This window comes from Nicotiana tomentosiformis, chromosome 3 (genome assembly GCF_000390325.3).
Source record: "Nicotiana tomentosiformis chromosome 3, ASM39032v3, whole genome shotgun sequence".
Classification (NCBI taxonomy): domain Eukaryota; kingdom Viridiplantae; phylum Streptophyta; class Magnoliopsida; order Solanales; family Solanaceae; genus Nicotiana; species Nicotiana tomentosiformis.
The window spans coordinates 145,415,077-145,439,856 of NC_090814.1; the positions used below are offsets into that span (position 1 = coordinate 145,415,077).

Below are 24,780 nucleotides of genomic sequence, written 5' to 3' on the forward strand. Positions count from 1 at the left end.
GGCCATAACTTTCTCTACAGATTTCCAAATGATGACTTCTTTTATTTTTGAATACTAGACACAAAGGGCTACAACTTTTGTTTTTTAATCATCTCAAAATTCCTTGTAGATCAAAAGATATAAGGTCAGTACATTTCTGCTGTGGTCCGCACTCTTATGTGCGGTTCGCACCCCCAAAAGTGTCAGAACAATATTAGAGTGCCGAAATGCCAGGACTCATTCAAAACACACCCCGAAACTCATCTGAAACCTCCCGGACACAAACCATATATGAATTTCAATCATAAAACACGCTACGGACCTGCTCGCGCACTCGAAACACTGAAAAGAGGTCGTCTTGACCTGATATTGACCATGGCCAAACTCTCAAATTTCTTAACTTTACTAATCTCTCGATCAATGATCCAAAAGTACACCCAAGCCCCCCCGGGACCTCAACCAAATATACCAACACATCCCAAAATACAATAAGAACTTAGTCGCACCCTCAAATCACCTCAAACAACGCTAAATCCACGAATTACACCCTAATTCAAGTCTAATGAACTTTGAAATTTATAATTTTTACAAACGACGCCGGAATCTATCATAAGTCCAAAATTACCATACAGAGCTATTCGAATTATCAGAATTCAAATCCGAAGTCGTTTACACATAAGTCCACATCTGGTCAACTATTTCAACTTAAGCTTTCAAGCTAACTCCGAAATATCTTAAAACCAAACCGACAATTCACACAAGTCATAATACCTCGTAGGAAGTTATTCAAGACTTCAAATAGCTGAAAGGAGCGTAAATGTTCAAAATGAATGGTCGAGTCGTTACAATCTCCCCCACTTAAACATACGTTCGTCCTCGAACGTGCCAATAGTTGTTCCCTGTTCCTCCTTACCTTGCACATACCTGGGGGTGATCCCACGTCACCCTATTCTATATAGGCCTGAGAACATAACACAACTAAAAATCATTAATTTAACCTTAGCCCAAAAATTGGAGCCCAATTTCTAACACCCAAAATTCTTTCCAAAATCTAAATCTCACATCTACACCGTATAAGTCTGAACAAGCTGTATCAAGCCATAGCCATAACCCCAAATATAATCCTATTACATACTACACAACTCGCATACTCGTAGCATCATTTTTTATCACAGTAACTACCCAAAACCAACCAAGTACTAGTATAAAACCCCGCATTCAACAGAACCTTATTCCAAAACCTTCGTACACTGCCAATGATGAAAGAAACAATCAAAAACTCATAACCACTCATAAGATCAACTAGCCATGGAGCTCTCTCACCCTAACAAGAACCATAATCCTCTCGGATATACCATAATCAAGCCTGATAGTACCCATTCTAGGTATAATGACCTTATATTATTAAACACAACTATCCCACAGACACGCCACATCAATATAACTCCAGCCACCACTGCGCAATCTGTGTACCCAAATATGGGAGATGTCTCAAGGAAGAGAACCATATAAGTTCAACAAGCACCACAACAACCACAATATTACAACCAACTCCTCAAATTTTGTGAAGAGGATAACCGTAGGCGCATATGCACAATTGTAGAGGAAGAAAATTAATGAATCAGATAAATTATCATAGAAATAAAATTCTCACACACGGCACGGACAACTAACGTGCCAATAGTATGAATCGCCTGGCATGGTCACAGGCCTCCAGCCCCAGCATATCATACAGGAGCAATTAAACAAGTACACTTGTATATGATAATGAAATAGGATTCTCATGCTCCTGGACTAGTATAAATAGCACGCCATAATGCAAGCATGTGCAAAGTCTGCTATCACACTTCAAATCGGGAATTTTACGCAGAATTAGTAACTACCCTGTTTATTTAGGGAATCATCTTCTTTGTAACCTCAAGTATACCCTAGATAGTTCTCAACAAAGGTAAGAATACGAGAAACGTTATAACTTTACACTTAACAGTCAACTCTAGGCATATTATAGCCTAAGCATTCTTCCGAATATGAATACTTGTTCTAATGCCCGCACATGGGCTCAAACCTCACATATATGCGCACTCATAGCGCATAGCTATTACAAATAATTAACGCAACTAGTGCCTCCACCGAGTTTTAAATAAAATAGTCACCTCAAATAGGTCACAACCCGAAATAATATACTTCTGAGAACTCCCAGTCTCCAAATTCATCAAACACATGAATCACCGTAACTGACCCCAACTCCAGCACTAGAATGACTAGCACATCTTCCATTCACGATCTTCCCATAAGGAATACTTTCATAATTCTTCCGTGTCACATAACAATAATTTAAATATCAACAGTCTATCAACCAGGTTAGTACTGCAATACCGATGAACATCCGTAAGTCAAAACACAACGCGCCTTCTGAAATGTGCACCCTTCTCATGAATTACCGAGCAGTTATAACATTCATTGAAATATCTGAAACTGGCCATGCTATCCAATATTCGTTACCTTCTCTTCAAGACTGAACTGTCACCTTGTACATGTAAATCCTAATCCCGCACAACACACCACATCTATTATGCCATCATGTGACAAGCACAAGAATCCCATTATCAACTCTGAGTCACCAACAAATTACATACCTTATTAGTTAGAAACCTTTCTCTTGCTTCTTTCTAGGAGGAAATCATAATACACAACATGTTCCATACACCGGTAGAAAATATCCGGTTCAAACCATGGTAGAAATCATCATGAACACTTTGAAATCCATTTGCACATAACCAAGCTATCATAACTGAATTCCTCTAACTCGACCAAACCACGTAGGTCACCAAAACCTAAGAATATTGCCACCAAAATATCTGTAGAGTCTCACCACATCATAATTACCCCTATAAATACCACAACCGAAACACCCACTCTGAAAATACCTTATGCGAATTCAAAATTGTTCCTTTTTCCTTTATTATACTAAAATGTAGAATCCATAGTCAAACAGAATTATCGCATGTCCCGATACCATCCAAATGTAAGTAACTGATTCTAGTGATATACAAAATCGAAATTTTTTTAATTTCCACATATACATTTTGAATCCATTAGAACCATCTCGATAGTCATCCACTCTGCTCAAATCTAATTTACTCCGCCCCAAACGGGCCGAAAGATATGTGCTCCTTTAGCACAATCAACACTCAAATAAGTAACCTTGCCTTAACACGACCAATCAAATTCATACTTCGTATGCACTACATCCTTCAAAATAACAACTTAATCATTCCATATTTTTCATATTTTCATAAAGTGCAATGTAACCCGTATCCAGGAATTTACTTACCCGAGTCATCCTCGATCTCCACCTCTGTAAGTCATAACTAAACCACAAGTATGCCTCAAACCAAAACTAAAATTTAACATATATCCATGAAATTGAATTGTCAATAGCAGACTCCCCTGCTTGGCTTAAAGCCATAGAACAAAACACTCGATAACTCATAATACTCATACTTTATTACTGCCATAATACTGCAGTCAGTTCAACGAAAATTCTTCTCAAGCTTATGCAACACCCACCATAAAATACCTCAATCATTCGCTAAGTTTGCATTTATTCTCGTGACAATCAAGTCAACTTTCTCAACCAGATTCAAATTCAAATCTCAACACATAAGTCCCGCTGGTAGAAAAGAAACTCTCCACTCAACATTATAAGGAGCACACCTACGCAGATTACTTCGCAGGAGATAACCCACCTGCTTAGTCTCAAATTGGCATCTTGTTATACCCCTTCGCGGCCACAATTACTATGAAATCACTTAATCTTTCTAAGTCCAAACTCATTAACCAGACACGAGAATTTAATTTGCCCCAAAATTTAACAACATGAAAGATCTTTCAAAACATTCACACTCAAGATTGTACGTCACATCAAAATGAAAATAAAGCACCCAATGACCTTCCTTTACATTTCAAGGAAACACTTCTCGTCACATTCAAATCGTCTTAACACATTCTGCAGTTACATCATACTCATCACAAAGCTATTCCACCAGTTATCGAGCCACAAATTCCACTCGTAGGGACATTACCGGACATATGAGTCCAAATATACATGTTACAACTGAAGCTACCGAGCCTAAGCTGCAGTCTAAACCAAGCCTCAAGTCCTCCAGACTGGCCCATCACCAAAACACAAAATACACATCTTGAACCTCATTCATAAAATCCCAAACCGGCGATGCACAGCTGATAACGAGTGTTCATATGTGCATACGAAATGCGTGGAAGGAATTCAAAGAGTTATGTTTCAAGCTGAATCAATTTTGCATGATAGAATACAAGAAAGTGAAATTTTCTTAAGGGCTCAGTAGCCTCTCGAAGATAAGTACAGACGTTTCCGTACCGATCCGCAAGACTATACTAAACATGCTCATGACTCGTGAGACCCATGTTACCTAAAGCTCTGATACCAACTTGTCACGACTCGAAATTTGACCTATCGTGATGGCGCCTATATCAATACTAGGCAAGCCGATAACATCAATAACCTCTGATTTCCTTTAAGTTTTAAAAAAATGATATTTAAATACAATACAAAATCCCAAAAATACTGATACGAACACTCCCCAAAACCTGGTGTCACTGAGTACATGGGCATCTAGTATGAATACAAGTCTGAAAAACACGATCTATAATAGTCTAAGACCAAATACAGTAAACAAGGAGAAATGAAAAGAGAGACAAGGTTTGCGAAACACGGCAGCTACCTCTGAATCTTCGAAAAATCAACTGTGCGAGAGAATCAACACCCGTTATGTCCAGAAAAATCTGGATCTGCACACAAAGTGCAGGGTATAGTATAAGTACAACCAACTCAGCAAGTAACAATAATAACTAAGGAACTGAAGATAATGACGAGCTACACAATTATAGTTTATTTTCAATAATTCTAACAGAGAATAGACATGCTTTCAAATCCAGCATATATAAATATCTCGATCCGCATGGCCAAGTCACGTGCTATAGTATAATATAAGGATCCGCACGGATAACTCACGTGTTGCACGACCAACTCACGTGCTATAGTATAATATAAGGATCCACACAGCCAACTCACGTGCTGCACGACCAACTCACGTGCTATGATATAATATCTCACAATCGGGCCCTCGGCCTCACTCAGTCATAAAGCTCTCCAGTCTCCCGAGCTCTCCACAATCGTAAAATCAGCCCAAACAACAATGATATGATACATTAATAATGAACAATAGAGAATAAGATAAAATAAACAAGTAAACTGTGACTGAGTACAAAACAATAATTAAGCAGATAGTTCAACATGTACACGACCTCTATGGTTCCCAACAGTACCAACATGTAGCCTAAACATGGTTTCTAGTCAAATTTTTACAACACATAGAGAGCGTATAGCTATCAACAAGTCATTCAACTTTACAGTTTCTACGGGACGGACCAAGTCACAATCCCCTCGGTGCACGCCCACACGCTCGTCACCTAGCATGTGCGTCACCTCCAAAATAATCACATGACACAAAAATCCGGGGTTTCATACCCTCAGGACCAGATTTAAAACTGTTACTTACCTCATAATATGAAATTCTTTACTCTACTATGCCCTTGCCTCGCAAATCGGCCTCCGAATACCTCGAATCTAGTCACAATTAATTTATTTCAGTCAATAAAATTCATTGGAATTAATTTCATAAGAAAATGCAAATTTTCCATAAAAATCCGAAATTTAGCTCAAAAATCACGTCTCGGAACCCGACAAAAGTTATAAAATCCGACAATCCATTCGATTACGAGTTCAACCATACTAATTTCACTCAAATCCGACTCTGAATCGGTGTTTAAATCCTAAAAATTTGTTTTATGAAATTTCTACAATTTCCCCAAATTTCAATTTGAAAATACTGATTACATGATGAAAACAACGATATATTCATGTATGTTAACCAAATCTGAGTTAGAATCACTTACCCCGATGAATTTCTTGAAAAAACCCATGAAACATCGTCTCAAACTGAGCTGTCAAGGTCCAAAAATGAAATAATAACCTAAGCCTCGGTTATATAGTACATTCCCTAAACTCACCATGTGCGGTCCGCACAATTCCAAGTGCGGCCGCACATCCCAGCTCCTGCGGTCGCACAAAAATGGTGCGGCCGCACCTTTTTGGTGATTGCACTGCCACGCCTTAGTATTTTGGCCATAGCTTTCCCTACAGATGTCCAAATGGTGACTTCTTTATCTTTCTGAAAACTAGACTCAAAGGTCTATAACTTTCGTTTTTGAATCATCTCAAAATTCCTTGTAGATCAAAAGATATAAGGTCCGCACATTTCTGCTGCGCTCCGCACTCTTATGTGCGGTCCACACCTCTCCTTCGCCTGAGCACCCCAAAATGTGCAGTCCGCACCCCCAAAAGTGCCAGAATAATATTAGAGTGCCGAAGTATCCGGACTCGCTCAAAACTCACCTAGAAACTCATCTGGAACCTTCCGGGCACAAACCATATATGAATTTCAATCATAAAATACGCTACGGACCTGCTTGCGCACTCAAAACACTGAAAATAGGTCGTCTTGACCCGATATTGACCATGGCCAAACTCCCAAATTTTTTAACTTTACTAATCTCTCAACCAATGATTCAAAAATACACCCAAGCCCCTCGGGACCTCAACCAAATATATCAACACGTCCCAAAATATACTACAAACTTAGTCGAACCCTCAAATCACCTCAAACAATAATTAATCCACGAATTACACCCCAATTCAAGTCTAATGAACTTTGAAATTTCTAATTTCTATAAACGATACCGGAACCTATCAAATCATGTCCAATTGACCTCAAATTTTGCACACAAGTCATAAATGACATAACGGAGATATTCAAATTTTCAGAATCGAATTCCAATCCCGATATCAAAAAGTCAACCCTACGGTCAAACTTCCCAAAATATTCAACTTTCGGCATTTCAAACCAAATTCCACTACGGACCTTCAAATAATTTTTCGAATACGCTCCCAAGTCTAAAATTACCATATAGAGCTATTGGAATTATCAAAAGTCAAATCCGAGGTTGTTTACACATAAGTCCACATCCGGTCAACTATTTCAACTTAAGCTTCCAAGCTAACTCCAAAATATCTTAAAAACAAAACCGACAATTCACACAAGTCATAATACCTCGTAGGAAGTTATTCAAGACTTTAAATAGTTGAAAGGAGCATAAATACTCAAAACGACCGGTCGGGTCGTTACAATAACTTTTTATAACCAAAGAAGATAGGGTTCTTCATAGTAAATTGTAGTTCTCCCATGAAAGCTAATTGAAGATTAGATTGTATTCACTTGAACAGACGGAGCATCCAAAAGATTGAGGGAGTTCTTCTCCCTTATGCCTTACTTTCAAATCCCAAAAACTCCGATCGAAACTTTATAAAAAATAAAATTTAAATCAGATATGACAAGGATGGAGAATCCGACAGATTCAGGGAAAATGAGCTAAGATTTAGCCGAAAATTTATTCTTCAAAACCCATAATTGAGAAGTCCACCAATGTTTCCTACGAAGAGTCATACTATAAGATTTTTTAGAAACCTACAAAAGTATATACAGATTTAAAAAAAAAGAGAAATTTGAGCAAATATCGAAAGTTAGCTAACCTGAAAATTTAACACCACACCTAAGAAGAGCGAATAGAATTGAGAAGTAGGTAAGAAAAGAAGATGAAGAGAGGCGATGGCTGAAAAGATCAATAACAGAGTTACAAACAGGCAAGCACTTTATGGCTGAGCGAAATGACTCTTCTACCCTTTTTCTATATAATATATAATAGAAAATTTATGGTTCTCTCTTGTTCGTAGATCTTAAAACCAAATCAATCTCCATATTACTATAGATCTATTTATTGTTAATTTAAGGACAAAAATAGATATGTCTTCCCCTCTAAACACCTCCCAACTAATATAATACACTGTTATATATAAATTTTTTGCCATGTATGTTTAATTTATGTCGTTAAATAAGATTTTATAAAAATATAATATTGTAGATTAATTTATTTCATTAGTTTAATTCTATAAAAACTAGAATCTTGCAATATCATAAAGATATGATGTTCAAAGGATACTAGACTCTATATGTTGGATGTAAACAATTGATATGGCGTTCAAAGGATACTAAATATTGATAGGTTTAAGTTTAAGTTTTAATGATGAAAATATTATCTTATGTTATATTTGCAGGACTAACAAAAAAGAAAGAATGGAGATGCTCATCAAGATGTTGTTGCTACATCAATGATCAATCAAGAGAAACAAATTTATTCATCCAGAGTTAAGCTCACTCCAGGCAGATCAAAGGCATCAACGCTGATGCAAAGGGAAGCTGCAATTAACATCAAACAAAGGGGAAGAAGAAAGGACAAAAGACATGGGAGACAAGTTGAGTGGGAAACACATTATAGTGGGAGACACTTGGAAGTGGTGCTTCTTGTCATCAAGCACTCCTTGGATTACTTGAAATCCACCAAATAAATACCATCTGACATATGCCCATCCTCAAAGAAAATATGAAGCATCTCGGTATGGAACAATGCACTCCATAGTTTAAATAATTTCTAGCCCATCTCTATCGGTATGGAACAGAGCACTCCAAGAGCATTCCAAGAAGAAATCAGAGACACTCTGCTCGAATACAACACTCAGCTCTTTGAAAGGATCAGAGACACCTTGCTGGATTAAAATGCATACACACAACAATGCTTGCCTATAAGTTACTGGAAAACTCAAGCAGCAAGTGTGCAACTGTATACATTGTATTCTAAGTCTATCTACTTCTTAGTTCAAATACTGAAATCTTTAGTTATCAGTGTCTCAAAAGATAGAAAGATCTAGAACACAAAAGAGAGTTGTGTCAATTACTCAGAACTCAAAGTGCGACATTGTTCGTTGATGGTGAACGCATTAAAACCATCTGTATTGTAACATTTTCAAAGATCTTAAGGAAACCCTTGTGACCCAAGGAAAACTGGATGTAAGTACACAATGGTACCGAACCAGTATAAATCGATGTGTGCTATTTACTCTTCTTCACTTTTTACCTTCATTCTGCATTATGATCAGTCAACTAATACTTGTGTTAGTCGACTAATTTTTAAATAGTCAACAATTCACCCCTCCCCCCCCCTGTACGTTCAACTGGTATCAGAGCAAGGCTCATAATCTTGCCTAACCGCTAGTGAGGAAAAGATCATGGGATTCAATACTGTTATTGGTGCTCTCTTTCAAGAAGGGACCTCTCATGTCCAACCTCTTTACTTCAACGGTCAGCATTTCTCTCACTGGAAAGTTCGCATGAAAACGTATACTACGTCGTATGACATCAAAGTATGGCGTATGATCAAAAAGGGAAATCTTCCAATTCATCCCAAGAAGGATGCAAATGGTCAAGTCATCATATCTACTGATCCTCTTGACTTGGATGATTACACTGATGAACAAGCTGTTGTCATCACTATTAATGCAAAAGCAAAATATCTACTGTATAATGCTATCAGTGGAGAAGAATATAAAAATATATCAAGTTGTGAAACTGCAAAAGAAATGTGGAAAAAAATGGAAGTCACTTACGAAGGAACCAACAAAGTGAAAGAGACTAGGATAAACCTCTTGGTTCGGGACTATGAGTTATTTCAGATGAAGGATGGTGAATCTGTAGAAGAAATGTTTTCCAGGTTTAGTAAAATACTTGGAGACCTCAAATAATTTGGAAGACCTATTAAAAGTGGCGAACAAGTGAGAAAGATCCTAAGAAGTCTACCTACAATTTGGCAGGCAAAGATCATTGCGTTGGAATGTCAAAATCTGGAGAAAATTTCCTATGATGAGCTCAGAGGTGATCTAATTGCTTTTGAGAAAACTCATCTTGACAGACAAATTCAAGAGAAGAAGAAAACCGTTGCTTTCAAGGCAACTGTGGCTGAACCAGAAAATGAAAAAGAAGAAGAAGAAAAAGAAGAAGAAGAAGAAGGAGGAGAACAAGATGAAAACATTGCAATGCTCTCTCAAGTCGTAACCAGCATGATGAGAAGAAACAAAAATAACAGAAGAGGGAATTCCAACTTCAAGAAAGGAAGGATGAGAAATGAAGTTGATAAAAATGATGGAAGATGTTACGAATGTGGGAAGTTTGGTCACATTCAAGCTGATTGTTCGGAATTAAAGAAGAAGCTTAGCAGAAACTTACAAAAGAAGAAAGCTTTCGGGGCATGGAGTGATGAGGAAGAATCTGATCACGAGGAAATTGCTAACATATGTTTCATGGCTCTAAATAACAATGAAGATTCATGAGAACTTGGACTAATGGCAGACAACAACGATGAGGAATACGACTCAAGAGAACCTTGTTCAGTGTCAGATGAAGGAACTAGTAAGGTACGTACTCCTTTATGCCCTAATTGTTATGAACTTCAAGAATTTGTTGATATTGCTCTTGCAGATATAGAAAGAGTAGTAAATGAGCTCAGAAAAACCAAGAGAGAAAGAGAGAGAAAGAGAAGAAAGACTGGGCTTTGAAACTAGAAGTGTGCGAAATTGAGCGGGATATGCTTCAAGATGAAGTAAATGAACTTAAGCTTCAATTGAATGGCTTGAAAAAAACCACGAGCCTCAGTCCAGTCAAGTCAAATCAAACTGCTCATCAAAAAAGAAAATCGTCTGTTCTTTTTGTGGTAAAAATGGCCATAGTACTAACAATTGCAGGAACAAAATTAGAGATGAAAGTAGTACTGGTAACTCTAACAGCTCATCCTGCTCCTATTGTGGTAAAAGAGGTCACATCTCAAATCATTGCAGGTTCAAAAACAACAAGAGATGGGTCTGGAGACCAAAATCTTCAAATCAAACTAACACTCAACAGTCTAACCATTCAGGACCCAAGCAAGCTTGGGTACCTAAAAATGAGTAATCTTATTTTACAGGAACACCGCAAGAAGAATCAAAAAGGAAAATGGTATCTCGACAGCGCGTGTTCCACACATATGATGGTTGACAATCAACTGTTCAAATCAGTTACCAAGCTAGATGGAGGAATAATTACTTTTGGTGACAAATCCAAAGGAAATGTTATTGGTGTTGGAAACGTTTCTTTAAGCTCAACTTGTGATGTAGATGAAGTCTACCTAGTTGATGAACTTGGCTATAATCTTCTCAGCATCAGTCAACTATGTGACAATAATTATGAGGTTCGTTTTAAGAAACATGGCTGGTTTATAGAAGATGAATCAGGTAATATCATTCTCTCAGGTAATAGAGACAGAAATGTCTACACTATCAATAACTTAGAAAAATTTAGGGATCAAATCTGTCTTACATCCATGGTTGAAGATCCCTGGGTTTGGCATAGAAAACTTGGTCATGCAAGCATGCATACTATTCAAAAACTGTCTAAACATGATCTTGTTATTGGACTCCCAAAACTAGATTTTTCGAAAGATCATATTTATGATGCATGTCAACTAGGATAACAAACTCGCTCATCTTTCAAAGTCAAAAACGTTGTTTCTACCTCTAAACCTCTTCAATTGCTGCATATGGACTTATTTGGTCCTACTAGAACTGCTAGTATAGGAGGTAAGAAATATGCTTTTGTTCTTGTAGATAATTTCTCTAGATTTACCTGGGTTATGTTTCTTAGTCATAAAGATGATGCTCTAAAGAATTTTGAAATTTTCTGTAAGAAGGTTCAACGAGAAAAGGGATACTACATCTCTACTATCAAAAGTGATCATGGAGGAGAGTTTGAAAGCAGAGCTTTTGAAAATTTCTGCAACGATCAAGGAATCTCTCACAATTTCTCTTCACCAAGATCACCACAGCAAAATGGAGTAGTAGAGCGTAAAAATAGAACCTTGCAGGATATGGCAAGAACCATGATCATGGAAAACTCTCTACCTCATCATTTTTGGAGAGAAGCTGTGAGTAAAGCATGTCACATCATCAACAGATGTCTGATTCGACCAATTCTCAAAAAAAACTCCTTATGAACTGTAGAATGGTAAGAAACCAAATATCGGCTATTTCCACCCCTTTGGATGCAAATGCTTCATCCATAACAATAGGAAGGATAATCTTAGTAAATTTGATCCAAAGAGTGATGAAGGTATATTTCTTGGTTACTCTCCTTCAAGTAGAGCTTACAGAGTTTATAATAAGAGAACCTTATGTATTGAAGAATCTATTCATGTTATTTTTGTTGATACTAACCCTCGCCCAAGGAATGAACATATTCCTGAAGATGAGGATATTTCCTTTACTCCTAAGTCAGTTATTGTAGGTAAGGATCATAAAAATGAGTCAGCTAATCAACAGACTCAATCAGCTGAAGTAACATCAGAAGATTTTGACCTACTCCAGCCAGATCAGTCGACTACCGAAGAAAGGGTGACTCCAGTAATTACTCCATGACTCCAGTAATTACTTCAAATGAATGGAAGAGTGAACCAGGATATCCTCACAAATTCATTATAGGAGATCCACATGAGGGAATAACTATAAGGAAATCTCAAAAGAACAAATCTCATGTAGCTCTCATTTCTCAAATTGAGCCCAAGAAAGTGAATGAAGCTCTAAAGGATTCTCATTGAATTAGTGCTATGAAACAAGAATTAGATCAGTTTGAAAGAAATAAAGTATGGAAATTAGTTCCAAAGCCTCCAAACTCTTCTGTTGTTGGAACTAAGTGGGTCTTCAGAAACAAATTGAATGAATCAGGTCAAGTTGTTCGAAACAAAGCAAGACTAGTGGCATAAGGTTATTCTCAATAGGAAGAAATCGACTATGATGAAACCTTTGCGCCTGTGGCAAGACTTGAATCCATTCGAATACTACTCGCCTTCACTGCTCACAAAGGATTCAAATTATTTCAAATGGATGTTAAAAGTGTGTTCCTAAATGGTTATATCTCTGAAGAAGTATACGTGAAGCAACCACCTGGCTTTGCAAATTTCACCTTTCCAAACCATGTATACAAGCTGACTAAAGCCCTGTACGGTCTCAAACAAGATCCTCGAGCATGGTATGAAAGGTTAAGTTCTTTCCTTCTAAATCAAGGTTTCAAAGGAGGTAATATCGATACAACCCTTTTTATTAAGCAATCCAGGTCAGGTAATCTTATTACTCAAATTTATGTAGATGATATTATTTTTGGTAGCCTAACTCTGTTCTTTGTGAAGAATTTGCTCTTTCCATGAAAGGAGAATTTGAAATGAGCATGATGGGAGACTGACCTTCTTCCTTGGGCTTCAAATCAAGCAGTCCCCTAAAGGGATTTTTATCTGCCAAACCAAGTATACCAAGGAGCTTATCAAAAAGTTTGGGATGGAAGATGCTAAGGTTATTGGTACTCCAATGAGTCCAACTACCGTGCTAGATGAAGATAGCAATAGAAAACTGGTTGATGAAACCATGTATAGAAGGATGATTGGATCTCTACTATATCTAACTACCAGTCGACCAGATATCATGTTCAGTAAATGTAAATGTGCTAGATTTCAGTCGGCTCCTAAAGAATCTCATCTCTCTGCTGTTAAACGAATTATTAGATATTTAATTGGTACATCTGAACTAGGACTATGGTATGATCACTCTAACAATTTCTCTCTAAGAGGCTTTTTAGATGTTGATTTTGCAGGAGACAAGATTGATAGGAAAAGTACCAGTGGGACATGTCAATTGTTAGGAAATGCATTAGTATCTTGGCACAACAAGAAATAAAATTGTGTTGCACTATTAACGACTGAGGCAGAATACCTAGCCGTTGGAAGCTGTTGTACACAATTTCTATGGAATATGCACCAACTTCTTGATTATGATTTATCTCTTACATCCACTCATATCCTTTGTGACAATACTAGTGCTATCTGTTTATCAAAGAATTTTGTGCATCATTCTAGAGCAAAGCATAAAGAAATTAAACATCATCATGTAGCAAAAGGTGACATTGTTTTAGAGTTTATTGTTACGGATTTTCAAATTGCTGATATTTTTACAAAACCTCTTTTGGAAGAAAGATTTTGCCTTCTCCGAAAAAAAAATTGGCATTGTGCCAAATCTGTAAATCTAATATTTCCTTGAAGTGTTTAAAATATTTTACCCTATGCTAGAATATTTTATTTCCTTACTTATATGTGATCTAATTTCTTTTCTGTGTAAGCATAATTTTTGCAAGTACCGCCGTTCAGTCACTGCCAAACCATCATTTCCGTCTGAACTTGGCCTTTCCATTAACCAAGGTGCCTCTTCGCTCTTCCCAAAATTTTCAATAAAAACTCTCCATCTCCAATACTTCTCTCATTCTCTACCAAATAACCCTTCACACCATGGCCAAAATAAATCCCTCCTCTGCAACCAGATGCAGTCGAAGGTTTTAAAAACCACTTAACACTGAAGTGCTTGTGGATGTGGAATCGTCCATTGACTCAGATTTTCTCGGAACAGACAATGAAAGCAGCAAATCATCTGAAAATCCTCAAATTAGTAAAAAAAAGATTGGCAAGAAACCCATGGAGCAAACCCCCAAAAAGGCTGCATGCAAGAAGGGTAAAGTGAAATGCTTGGAATTTGGTCCTGAGAACAAATTACTCTTCTACGGTCCCAATGAAAAGGCAAGGTTTGAGTCATACAAGTCAAAATCCATGGCTTATGGACGCTCTGTAAGTCTCTCTCTTATGAAAAGTCTTCATTGTGATGTGACTGCAATTATCGATTTTCAGCACCTTTCCCCTCTCTTTGACACTATTGAAAACTTTGTGTATGAAGAACCTGTTAGAATTTTTTATGCAAATCTTTTCGTGAATAATAAAGATGATTTGGAATCTATGGTCTTAGGGACTAGAATCGTTTTGGACTCGTACCAATTTGAAAAGATCTTTTCCGCCAAGTTTAGTGGGTATGATGTGTTTGTCCAAACTTCTTGGCCCAAAGATTTTGAAGTATCTTTTGATGAAGCAAAACTTTTTCTGTCTGATAACCCCCCTGACATTGGCCCCAAAATTCTTAAGTTTGAACACCGTGTCTTGGCCCACATGATTGCCACTACTCTCCTTCCCAGATCTGGGTACCTTAGCTCTTTGTCTACTAGAGATTTCTTTGTCCTCTACTGTCTGGTTAATAATAAACATCTTGATTAGTTTGTGTGGATTCGTCATTATATGCTTGAGAGTATCAGGGACATATCCTCATCTGATGCATGTCTGCCCTATGGTCTTCTCATCTCTCATATTCTAGAAGTCATGAAAGTAGACTTGGCACCTTTTATACCCAAGTACAACACAAGTACTTATGATAAGACAGCTTTTTCAATGATAGGGTACACTCTGGGTGATGATGGATGGGTTAGGCGAGCCAAGGTTGAAAGTGCTCCAGCACCAATTAAAGTCCAAAATGATCAACCAGCTTCTCAGTCAACTGCCTCTCAGAGTTACCTTGATGGAGTCAAGCTGCTTCTTGTTGAGATGAAAGAGCAGGTAGATAAAATCAGGGACGTCACCAAGGAAACAGGTACAAATGTGACCAAGCTCAGAATGGACATAGGAGCCACACAGAGACAAGGAACCAGGACTTTCAATTCTATGAGTGAAAATATAGACAAACTCGTCAAGGACGTTGAAAATTCCTATGACTCCTTCTGCACCAAAGTGATCAACACCCTCAAATACTTCCTGAGAAGAAGTTAATACATCTTGCCATGATGTTATGCCAAACAATTTCTTTTGCTTATGCTTATTTTGGGTTTGTACTAACTAGGCCTCTGCTGAAGGCACTATTTCTGCCGCTCTAACCACCTTATTAGTATGTACATTTTATCCTATATTATTCTATGTGCTTTTCTTTCCTTTTTGATTGATGTCAAAGGGGGAGAAAAAATGTGAGTAAACACCAGCAGGAGGACCTGCAATTACAGTTATTCAGGAGAAGATGGAAACATCATAATCTCAGGGGGAGCAACACAACTCAGGGGGAGCAACATCTTCAAAGGGATGTATCCTAAATTACTGTTTACTCTTTCTTGATTGTCATCATCAAAAAGGGGGAGATTGATAGGTTTAAGTTTAAGTTTCAATGATGACAATATTATCTTATGTTATAATTGCAGGACTAACAAAAAGGAAAGAATGGAGATGCTCAGCAAGATGTTGTTGCTACATCAATGATCAATCAAGAAAAATAAATTTATTCATCCAGAGTTAAGCTCACTCCAAGCAGATCAAAGGCATCAACGCTGATGCGAAGGGAAGGTGCAATTCATATCAAACAAAGGGGAAGAAGAAAGGACAAAAGACATGGGAGACAAGTTGAGTGGGAAACACATTATAATGGGAGACACTTGGAAGTGGTGCTTCTTGTCATCAAGCACTCCTTGGATTATTTGAAATCCACCAAATAAAGACCATATGACATACGCCCATCCTCAAGGAAAATATGAAGCATCTCGATATGGAACAATGCACTCCATAGTTTAAATAATTTCTAGCCCATCTCTCTCGGTATGGAACAGAGCACTCCAAGAGCATTCCAAGAAGAAATCAGAGACACTCTGCTCGAATACAACACTCGGCTCTTTGAAAGAATCAGAGACACCTGGCTGGATTAAAATACATACACACAACAATGCTTGCCTATAAGTTACTGGAAAACTCAAGCAGCAAGTGCGCAACTACATACATTGTATTCTAAGTGTGTCTACTTCTTAGTTCAATCACTGGAATCTTTAGTTATCAGTGTCTCAAAAGATAGAAAGATCTAGAACACAAAAGAGAGTTGTGTCAATTACTCAGAACTCAAAGTGTGACACTGTTCGTTGATGGTAAACGCGTTAAAATCATCTGTATTGTAACATTTTCAAAGATCTTAAGGAAACCCTTGTGACCCAAGGGAAACTGGATGTAAGTACCATAACGGTACCGAACCAGTATAAATCGATGTGTGCTATTTACTTTTCTTCACTGCTTACCTTCATTATGCATTGTGATCAGTCAACTAATACTTGTGTTAGTCGACTAATTTTTAAATAGTTAACAATTCACCCCCTTGTACGTTCAAAAATATCACGAAGAAATTTACACATTTGAGGTTGACATATCTATCACAAATGGTTGCGACTAAAAGTTAATTATTACATTAATGATATGAACAAAGAAAGATACTTTTTTTAGGAAACACACAAGTTTTTACAAATAATTGATGCAGACCTAATATATTCCCGGACGAAAAAAATAATTCACATTCAGTTTATAATCCATATGGTGCTAGAAACCTAAAACTAATGGAGTTCAATCACTTCCAAACAAATTATGAGAGCACTCCTCGATCTAGTAACTCTCTCTCCCTAGCTAGTCTCCTTCTCCTTTCCTACTGTTAAAATTGGTTTTAATCGTGCTCTTCTGGACAAGACAGTCCTTGAAGCAGTTATCAATGATATATCAAAGTCTCGATAAGGAATTCGCAAAACAAAACTTATCTATTAGATATTTATGGTTCTCTCTTGTTCGTAGATCTTAAAACCACATCAATCACCATATTACTATAGATCTATTTATTGGTTAAAATAATTTAAAGACAAAAATGGATATATCTACCCCTCTAAACACCTCCCAACTAATATAATATACTCTCATATATAAATTTTTTGCCATATATGTTTAATTTATATCGTTAGATCAGTTTTTTTAAGAATATAATATTGTTGATTAATTTATTTCATTAGTTTAATTCTATAAAAACTAGACTCTTCTTTGAGATATATTTCAAGTCGAAATATTATGTAGAAATGACACCAGATAGTCACTCTAAAAGGCTGTTATTTAGGAATTGATCAATGTGTCATAAATTTCAATTTTTCAGTTTACTTTTTGGGGATACAAATATCTTGAATTGTCCTGAAATTAAGATTTTTAGATCAAATTTTCAAGACAAAATAAATAGTGATTAACCTCTAAATAGCCGTACTAAGCATAATTATTTGTGCACTTCCCCAAAAAGTTATCTAGGAATATTTGGGCTATAGGACGACCTTGGCCCTTGCAGAGATTCCTTTTACTAGCTAGATGAATAATAGAAAAATCAGTTCAATCTTCCTTAGTACATTTTTTTTTTCCAACACAACACATGGTACTCTCATTAATAAAAGAAGAATATTAAGCAATACAGGACAACGTTTTCATCTCCCAAAAACAAGTAAACGAGAAACCCCAGAAACAAAAGAAAAAGAACGTAGTAACTTTAAAAAAGACTTATACATTAAACTCAAGAGAAAGATAACAGTAACAATAATTTGAATTTTGTTCAATTATCCAATAAGGTTGATGCCTTGGATGATAAGTGAATCAGCTAGGACTTGGTTAGCAGCTTGAGATGGATGTACACTATCCCAAAAAACATACTGAGTTGCATTGCTACAAGTCCCTGGTGACTTTGGGTTGCACAATAACGACGTCGTCTCCACTGTTCCTGTTCCACAACAGCCTCTATTTGCTTCCGTGAATCCTAATCACCAAAAAGTATGTCAGTAACGGTACCATACGCAAGATTTTGTACAAGCAGTAAATTATGTCAGACAATGTGGTTCTATTATCACAACTCCACTTATATGCGTCGATTTACCAACAACCACCACCCAGTGAGTTTCCACGAGTGGGGTTTGGGGAAGGTAAGATGTACGCAACCTTATTCCTACCCTGAAAGGACAGAGAGATTGTTTCCGATATAGACACTCGGCTAAAGAAATAATGAAAGGACGTGCCGATTTACCATATATGTAAATATTATATAGGAGAGGATGTGGAATATTTACGTACCATGATCTGATGGAGATTTGACGAGGTCATATAGGGGCTGGAAAATGTCAAAGATAGCAATCTTAAGGCCTGGGAGTTGTTTTTGTAATTGTGTAGCAGCTGAATTCATCTTCTTGTTGAATTGTTGGGCATCTGTATTGATTTTTGAGACACATCCACTCTCGTGAAATCCGAACAATGTTCTAGCAGCAGGAAGACAGCCCAATGGTGGCAGTGAAGTTACTCCAATTCTCCTTGCTCCTTGCGCATGCAAATCCTGTTTACATAGTTGTGGATCGTTCAGTAAAAACTAGAGGTGAAAAATGAACTCTTTTTTTACAGTAATAATCAAATCAGTCTAATTTGATCAACAGGTTGAAATCTGCAAAGTCATCAAATTACTACAACAACAACAAATCCAGTATAATCCCATAAGTGGGGTCTGAGGAGAGTAGTGAGTACGCAGATATTACCCTTATAGTGAATGTAAAAAGGTTATTCCAGTAGATCCTCGGCACGAGAAAAAATAAAAATAGAGCGGTAGCAATAAGCAGTAACGAGAACAAGATAAGAACAAAACGAGACGAAAAGAACAACATGCAGTGATGGTGTAACACAAGTACATGATCGATCAATTGCAACCCAAATCCAAGCATAGAATATACAATTTGAGAATGAGAATTATGTAAATTTGAAAGAATTTATGCTAGTAATAATTCAGGAGAAAGACATTAACTTTCACTCTTTTGTTTTCACAAAGTAAAAAGAAAAAAAAAAAAGGAAAAAGAAAAGAGAGATTGGAAATTGGGTTATGACTTGTTTTGTTCGATATTGACCCAACCAATTTTAACTCAACCAAACTTCAAACGAGCTGGGTCATGATTTATTTATTGATATGACCCGTTTTAACCGTCCAAGTTTAACCCAATCCGCTTATTTGCCATCTCTGTTAAAAAAATATAACATATCACAATATACACCTTCAAGTTAATTAGATGGATCTATGATCCATATAAACTTAATTTGTCTGCAACCTCAGCTATCGTTAATACAGAAATGCTGAAACTAAATTAGAAGCAAAATAACCAACCTTGACAAAGCTTGTGAAGATGCCGACAAGATAAGAACCATACTGATCAGGAGTATAGAGTTTGTTAATATAAGGATTGATGTAGTAATTTTGCAAGAAATCACTGCTTCCTGCGCTTAATAAGTAGAGCGCATCCTTTAGGATTGATGCCGCTTTTTGGCTGCCTGCAACTTTTGTTAGCTTGGCTTGGTATTCCTTGTAATATTGCATCTGTATTGACAATGGAATTGCATGCTGCACCAAGATTTGTCAAAATAGTTAGCCCCAAGTTTGTGATTTTCATCAAAACTTAATACCAACAATAATTATGCTTCTCACTAATCATATTAACATTATTTATACCAATCTCGGAGTAATCGGACAGGGGCGGATTTATGTGGAATGGGTGGGGTACATGCGCCCATGCTCCCCTCCCTAGGCTATGCATAAAAACAGTACTAATTTTTCAGTTTATGTAACTAAATATATTTGTGGCCATCCATACTCAAGTGAATACATTGGTACACCGGTGAATAAGTGCTCTTTTTGTAACTCAAGTCAATGATTCGATCCCTATATAGTTCTATTTAATTAATTCTTTTTATAATTAATAATAAACAAATTCCTAATTTCCCTTGCCCTTTTCAATTAACATAACAATGCAGTTATATTTTTAAAATTCTAGATACGCCTCTGGTATCTGACTAATATTATACAAAATAAAATAAAAATAGCTTGCAATTAGACTTACGTTAAGGATGGCAGTTTTATCGTCATAGCCAGCAGCGGCAGAAGCGAAGTTAGTACCAATAAGGAGATTCTTGCCTGATGCTTGGGGGCTCAGATATGCAGATGGGTAAGTGGTGAAACCAAGTGTATCAGCTGCAACAATTAAGTAATTATTAAAAATTAACAAATATTTCGAATTCGAGCTCTGAAAATAACAATTCTCATCGATAGAAAATGCTAAATTTCCCGCTAGTAGACATTCTACGGCGCGGCCACGAATTTAGTCGAGCAAGTGCGTTCCCCACGAATAATGGACTACATATTTAGTAGTACTAAATAATACATATACTTACCAGTGATATCAGTGGCTAATTTGCCATTGCAGAATCTACCAGTAGGTTGACGATTAACAAAATCCCTTCCATAAGGAGGATAATTTGCCTTAAAAAGGGTGTGAATGTAGTCATTATTCCCAACATCCACAGCTGAATCGCCAAATGTAATGATTGCCGGAACAAGGGTAGTCGAATCTTGAGCATTCAGACGGTTGGCAAAACCCAATAACGCCACCAAGATCAATGCCAATGTTTGGATTCCCATTTTCCAAGACTATTATGTGTTTGAGATTCTCCACTCAAAAACTTTTATAGTAAAGCCAAGTTCATGTCAGTACCGACCGAGGATCAATAATTGTGCATTCAAGATGGGAGGTGAAGGTTGAGCTAGCCATTAATGCCGCTTTGGAAGTAGTTAAGTGGTATTAATTCACAAGATGGTAAAATTAAGGTAAAAGTACTCAAAAATACCTGTCCGCACTACGCAATCTCTTAATTTTATCCCATGTTATAAGGTCGGAATTACTTATCCTTTGTCTTAATACTAAAGCTTCAACCTGAAGTATAATATACGATTATAATAATAATAATAATAATAACAACAACAACAAATTCAGTGGGCGTTTGGACATAAGAATTGTAAAATTTCAGAAAAAGGTAAACTAAATTTCAAGTGAAAATGACATTTGAAAATTAGAGTTGTATTTGGACAAAAATATAATTTTGGGATGTTTTTGAATGTTTGTGAGTGATTTGAGTGAAAAATTTGAAAAACAGCTTTTTAGAGTTTTTCAAATTTTCGAAAAATTTTAAAATTTATATTCACGTGAAAACTGTAAATTTTATGGCCAAACACTGATTTTGAAAAAAAAGTGAAAAAATTTTCATGGTCAAACGGGCTCTCAGTGTAATCCCACAAGTGAAAAAACGTGAAAACTTTTCGGAAAAAGTGAAAAAAATTGCATGGCCAAACGGGCTCTCAGTCTAATCCCCCAAGTGGTGTCTGGGAAGGATAGTGTATATACAGCTTTACCCCTATCTTATGAAGATAGAGAGGTTGTTTGCGATATACATTAGGCTCATATAAAATAACATACGATTATTATAATCAAAAGAAGAAAGGTAAATTTGAACATTTTTCAGAAGTGTTTTGACACGTAAAATACATTCATTTCATGCTGGAATTATGTTAAAGTCAAGTACAAATAAGAGATTTCTAATAGCAAAGGTATGATTACATGAATGATGTAAGAGTAAATGGAGAGTAAAATAAAGATATTTCGTATAGCGGGAGGTGTTAGGTGGTTGTCCTGATTTTCTTACCATATTTAATTTTTTTATTCATTGAAGAAAATGACAACATATTTACCATAATTAATTTTACATTTTATGAAAAAGGAAATATGATTCTTCCATATTTTGTTAGTTTTTTTTCTCGGAGAAAAATATTTTGGACTTCTATAAATTAAGGTCATGTCTTCTCATTTAGTAGCATCCACAATGTAGTCATGAGGGGTTTGAGAGTCTAGTTTTGTGGTAGAATTTTTGAGACAAGTGTTAGTGACGAAATCAAAGGGATCAGTTCTGATGAACCCTAATTGGAAATGGAGAGCATAAAGAGAAACGAAAGAGCACTGAGAGTTTAGAGAGAAAAAGAAGTTTGGGAAAAATAAATTATGTCATTCTGTAACTGACAGTACAAACATATATACATCAACTAATTCTAACTAATTCATTTAACCGACATTGTTTAATACTCTACAGTTAAATAGACTAAACTACCCTTCTACATCTAGTCTCTTTTATGTAATACCATTTTCAACACTCCCCTCAAGCTAGTTAGTGTAAAGATATCAAAAAATACCTAGCTTGGAATTCAGGTACTCATGTTGCACTTTGTTCAAGCTCTTTGTCAGAATATCAGCTAGTTGATCTCTTGTTGTCACACACTCTGTTCTGACTAATCCTTCTTGAATTTTTTCCCTAATAAAATAGCAGTCTATGTCGATATGCTTGGTCCGTTCATGAAACACAAGATTTGCAGCAATCTGCAATGCTGATTTGCTATCATAAAGCACATTTACAGACAGTTTGACCTCAAATCCCATGTCTTTGATCAGTCTCAACAGCCATGTTAGTTCTGCAATTGAGGATGCTAAGCTTCTATATTCAGCTTCTGCAGAACTTTTAGAAATTGTACTCTGCTTCTTTGACTTCCAAGGTATTAGAGAGTCACCAAACTTAATGAGAAAGCTTGTAACAGATTTTTTGGTGTGAGGGTAGGCTGTCCAGTCTGCATCATAATATGTAGTGATTGTGTCCTTGTTACAGCTTGATAATAGAATACCTTGTCTTGGTTGATTTTTCACTTATCGTACAACTCTCAAAGCAGCCTCCATATGTGACTTCCTAGGACTTTGCAAGAACTGACTTAATGTTTGAACATTGTATGCTATAGCAGGCCTTGTTACTGTAAGATAAAGAAGTTTTCCTATCAATCTCTGGTAACTTCTTACATCAGATAGCAGTTCATCCTGCTCTTTGTTATTAGTTTCCACATGATCATCAAACTCCTTAGTAGTAAGTTTGATATATGTTTCAAGAGGTGTAACAACTGGCTTGGCTGCCCCTAAACCCACTCCAGAGATAAGTTCTGGAGCATATTTCCTCTAATGCATCAACATGCTCTGATCTACCAAATTCTATACCAAGAAGTACTTTAGGTCTCCTAGATCTTTCATCTTGAAAGCTTGTTGCAATTTCGTTTTTGTCTCAGTAATAAGACTCAGTTGTATCCCAGTTATCAGCAGATCGTTTATATAAAATAGTACAATTGAGATGCTACCCTCAGTCTTTTTGACAAACAAGGAATGGTCATGTTGGCTCTGCAAAAAACCAAATCTAAGTAGTGCCTCTGTTAACTTGCATTCCATTGACTTGGTGCTTGCTTGAGACCATACAAGGATTTTATGAGCCAGCAAACTAGTCTTGACTCCCCCTGGCTGCTAAATCCTTGTGGTAGATCCATACAGATCTCATCATGCAAATCCCCTTGGAGGAATGCATTGTAGACATCCATTTAATATATGTTTCATTTCTTGGCAGCTGCAATTGCTAAAACAATTCTAACTGAAACCATCTTGACTACAGGATAAAAAGTCTCCTAATAGTCAATACCCTCCTGTTGGCTGTATCCCTTTGCAACTAGTCGGGCTTTGAATCTTTCAACCTCTTATGTGGCTTTGTGTATAATTTTGTAGATCCATTTGCAACCAATTGGATATTTACCAGCTGGTAGAGACACAATGTCCCGGGTATGATTATCTTCAAGTGCAGCAATTTAAGATTTCATTGCTTTTATCCGCATGGGATCTAAACTGGATTCTTCATAGGTATTAGGATTCACAATAGAGGAGAAGGCTGCTATGTATGCTTGATACTTGGGAGTCAACCTCTCATAGGACACATGATTAGATATGGCATATGGAACATCCTTGTGAACGTTTAGGATAACAAAATCCTTCAACCAAATAGGAGGATTCTTCTCCCTAGTGGATCTTCTGATAGTGGCAGCATCATTAGTCTCCATTGGAGGTGATGCAGCTGAAGTTGTTGAGTTTCCCCCACTAGCAGATTCTGTATTTGAGGTATCATTTATGCTGAGATTGGACTGTTAGGAATAGCACTAAAAGATTCAGTAGATGACCTATGTACAGGACTGGTTTGAGGCTCAACAGGTGAATTAGATACTCATCTGGAACATACACAGGTGCATGAGAGGAGGTGCTTGTTTGAAAGGGAAATGCC

The 24,780-nt window shown here is 36.7% G+C and overlaps 2 protein-coding genes across 2 annotated transcripts; one reads left to right on the forward strand and one right to left on the reverse strand.

Annotated features, from left to right (window-relative positions):
- Positions 1-9,259: 9,259 nt before the first annotated feature.
- LOC104105783 (uncharacterized) lies at positions 9,260-10,357 on the forward strand. Its single transcript, XM_070199313.1, has 2 exons — positions 9,260-9,721; positions 9,842-10,357. The coding sequence occupies exons 1-2, from the start codon at positions 9,260-9,262 to the stop codon at positions 10,355-10,357; spliced, it is 978 nt and encodes a 325-aa protein (XP_070055414.1).
- A 7,611-nt stretch (positions 10,358-17,968) lies between these two features.
- Positions 17,969-21,471, reverse strand: LOC104105782 (GDSL esterase/lipase APG). Its single transcript, XM_009614173.4, has 5 exons — positions 20,992-21,471; positions 20,661-20,791; positions 19,931-20,164; positions 18,862-19,117; positions 17,969-18,550 (listed from the first exon to the last, which is right to left on the reverse strand). The coding sequence occupies exons 1-5, from the start codon at positions 21,236-21,238 to the stop codon at positions 18,354-18,356; spliced, it is 1,065 nt and encodes a 354-aa protein (XP_009612468.1). The 5' UTR covers positions 21,239-21,471; the 3' UTR covers positions 17,969-18,353.
- Positions 21,472-24,780: the final 3,309 nt, after the last annotated feature.

Coding starts and splice junctions, on each gene's coding strand:
- LOC104105782 (XM_009614173.4), bottom strand. CDS start 21,238: ATGGGAATCCAAACATTGGCATTGATCTTGGTGGCGTTATTGGGTTTT. Junction 20,165..20,660: donor ATAAAACTGCCATCCTTAAC/GTAAGTCTAATT, acceptor ATCTTGGTGCAG/CATGCAATTCCATTGTCAAT. Junction 19,118..19,930: donor TCTTCACAAGCTTTGTCAAG/GTTGGTTATTTT, acceptor CTATGTAAACAG/GATTTGCATGCGCAAGGAGC.
- LOC104105783 (XM_070199313.1), top strand. CDS start 9,260: ATGGGATTCAATACTGTTATTGGTGCTCTCTTTCAAGAAGGGACCTCT. Junction 9,722..9,841: donor AGATGAAGGATGGTGAATCT/GTAGAAGAAATG, acceptor ACAATTTGGCAG/GCAAAGATCATTGCGTTGGA.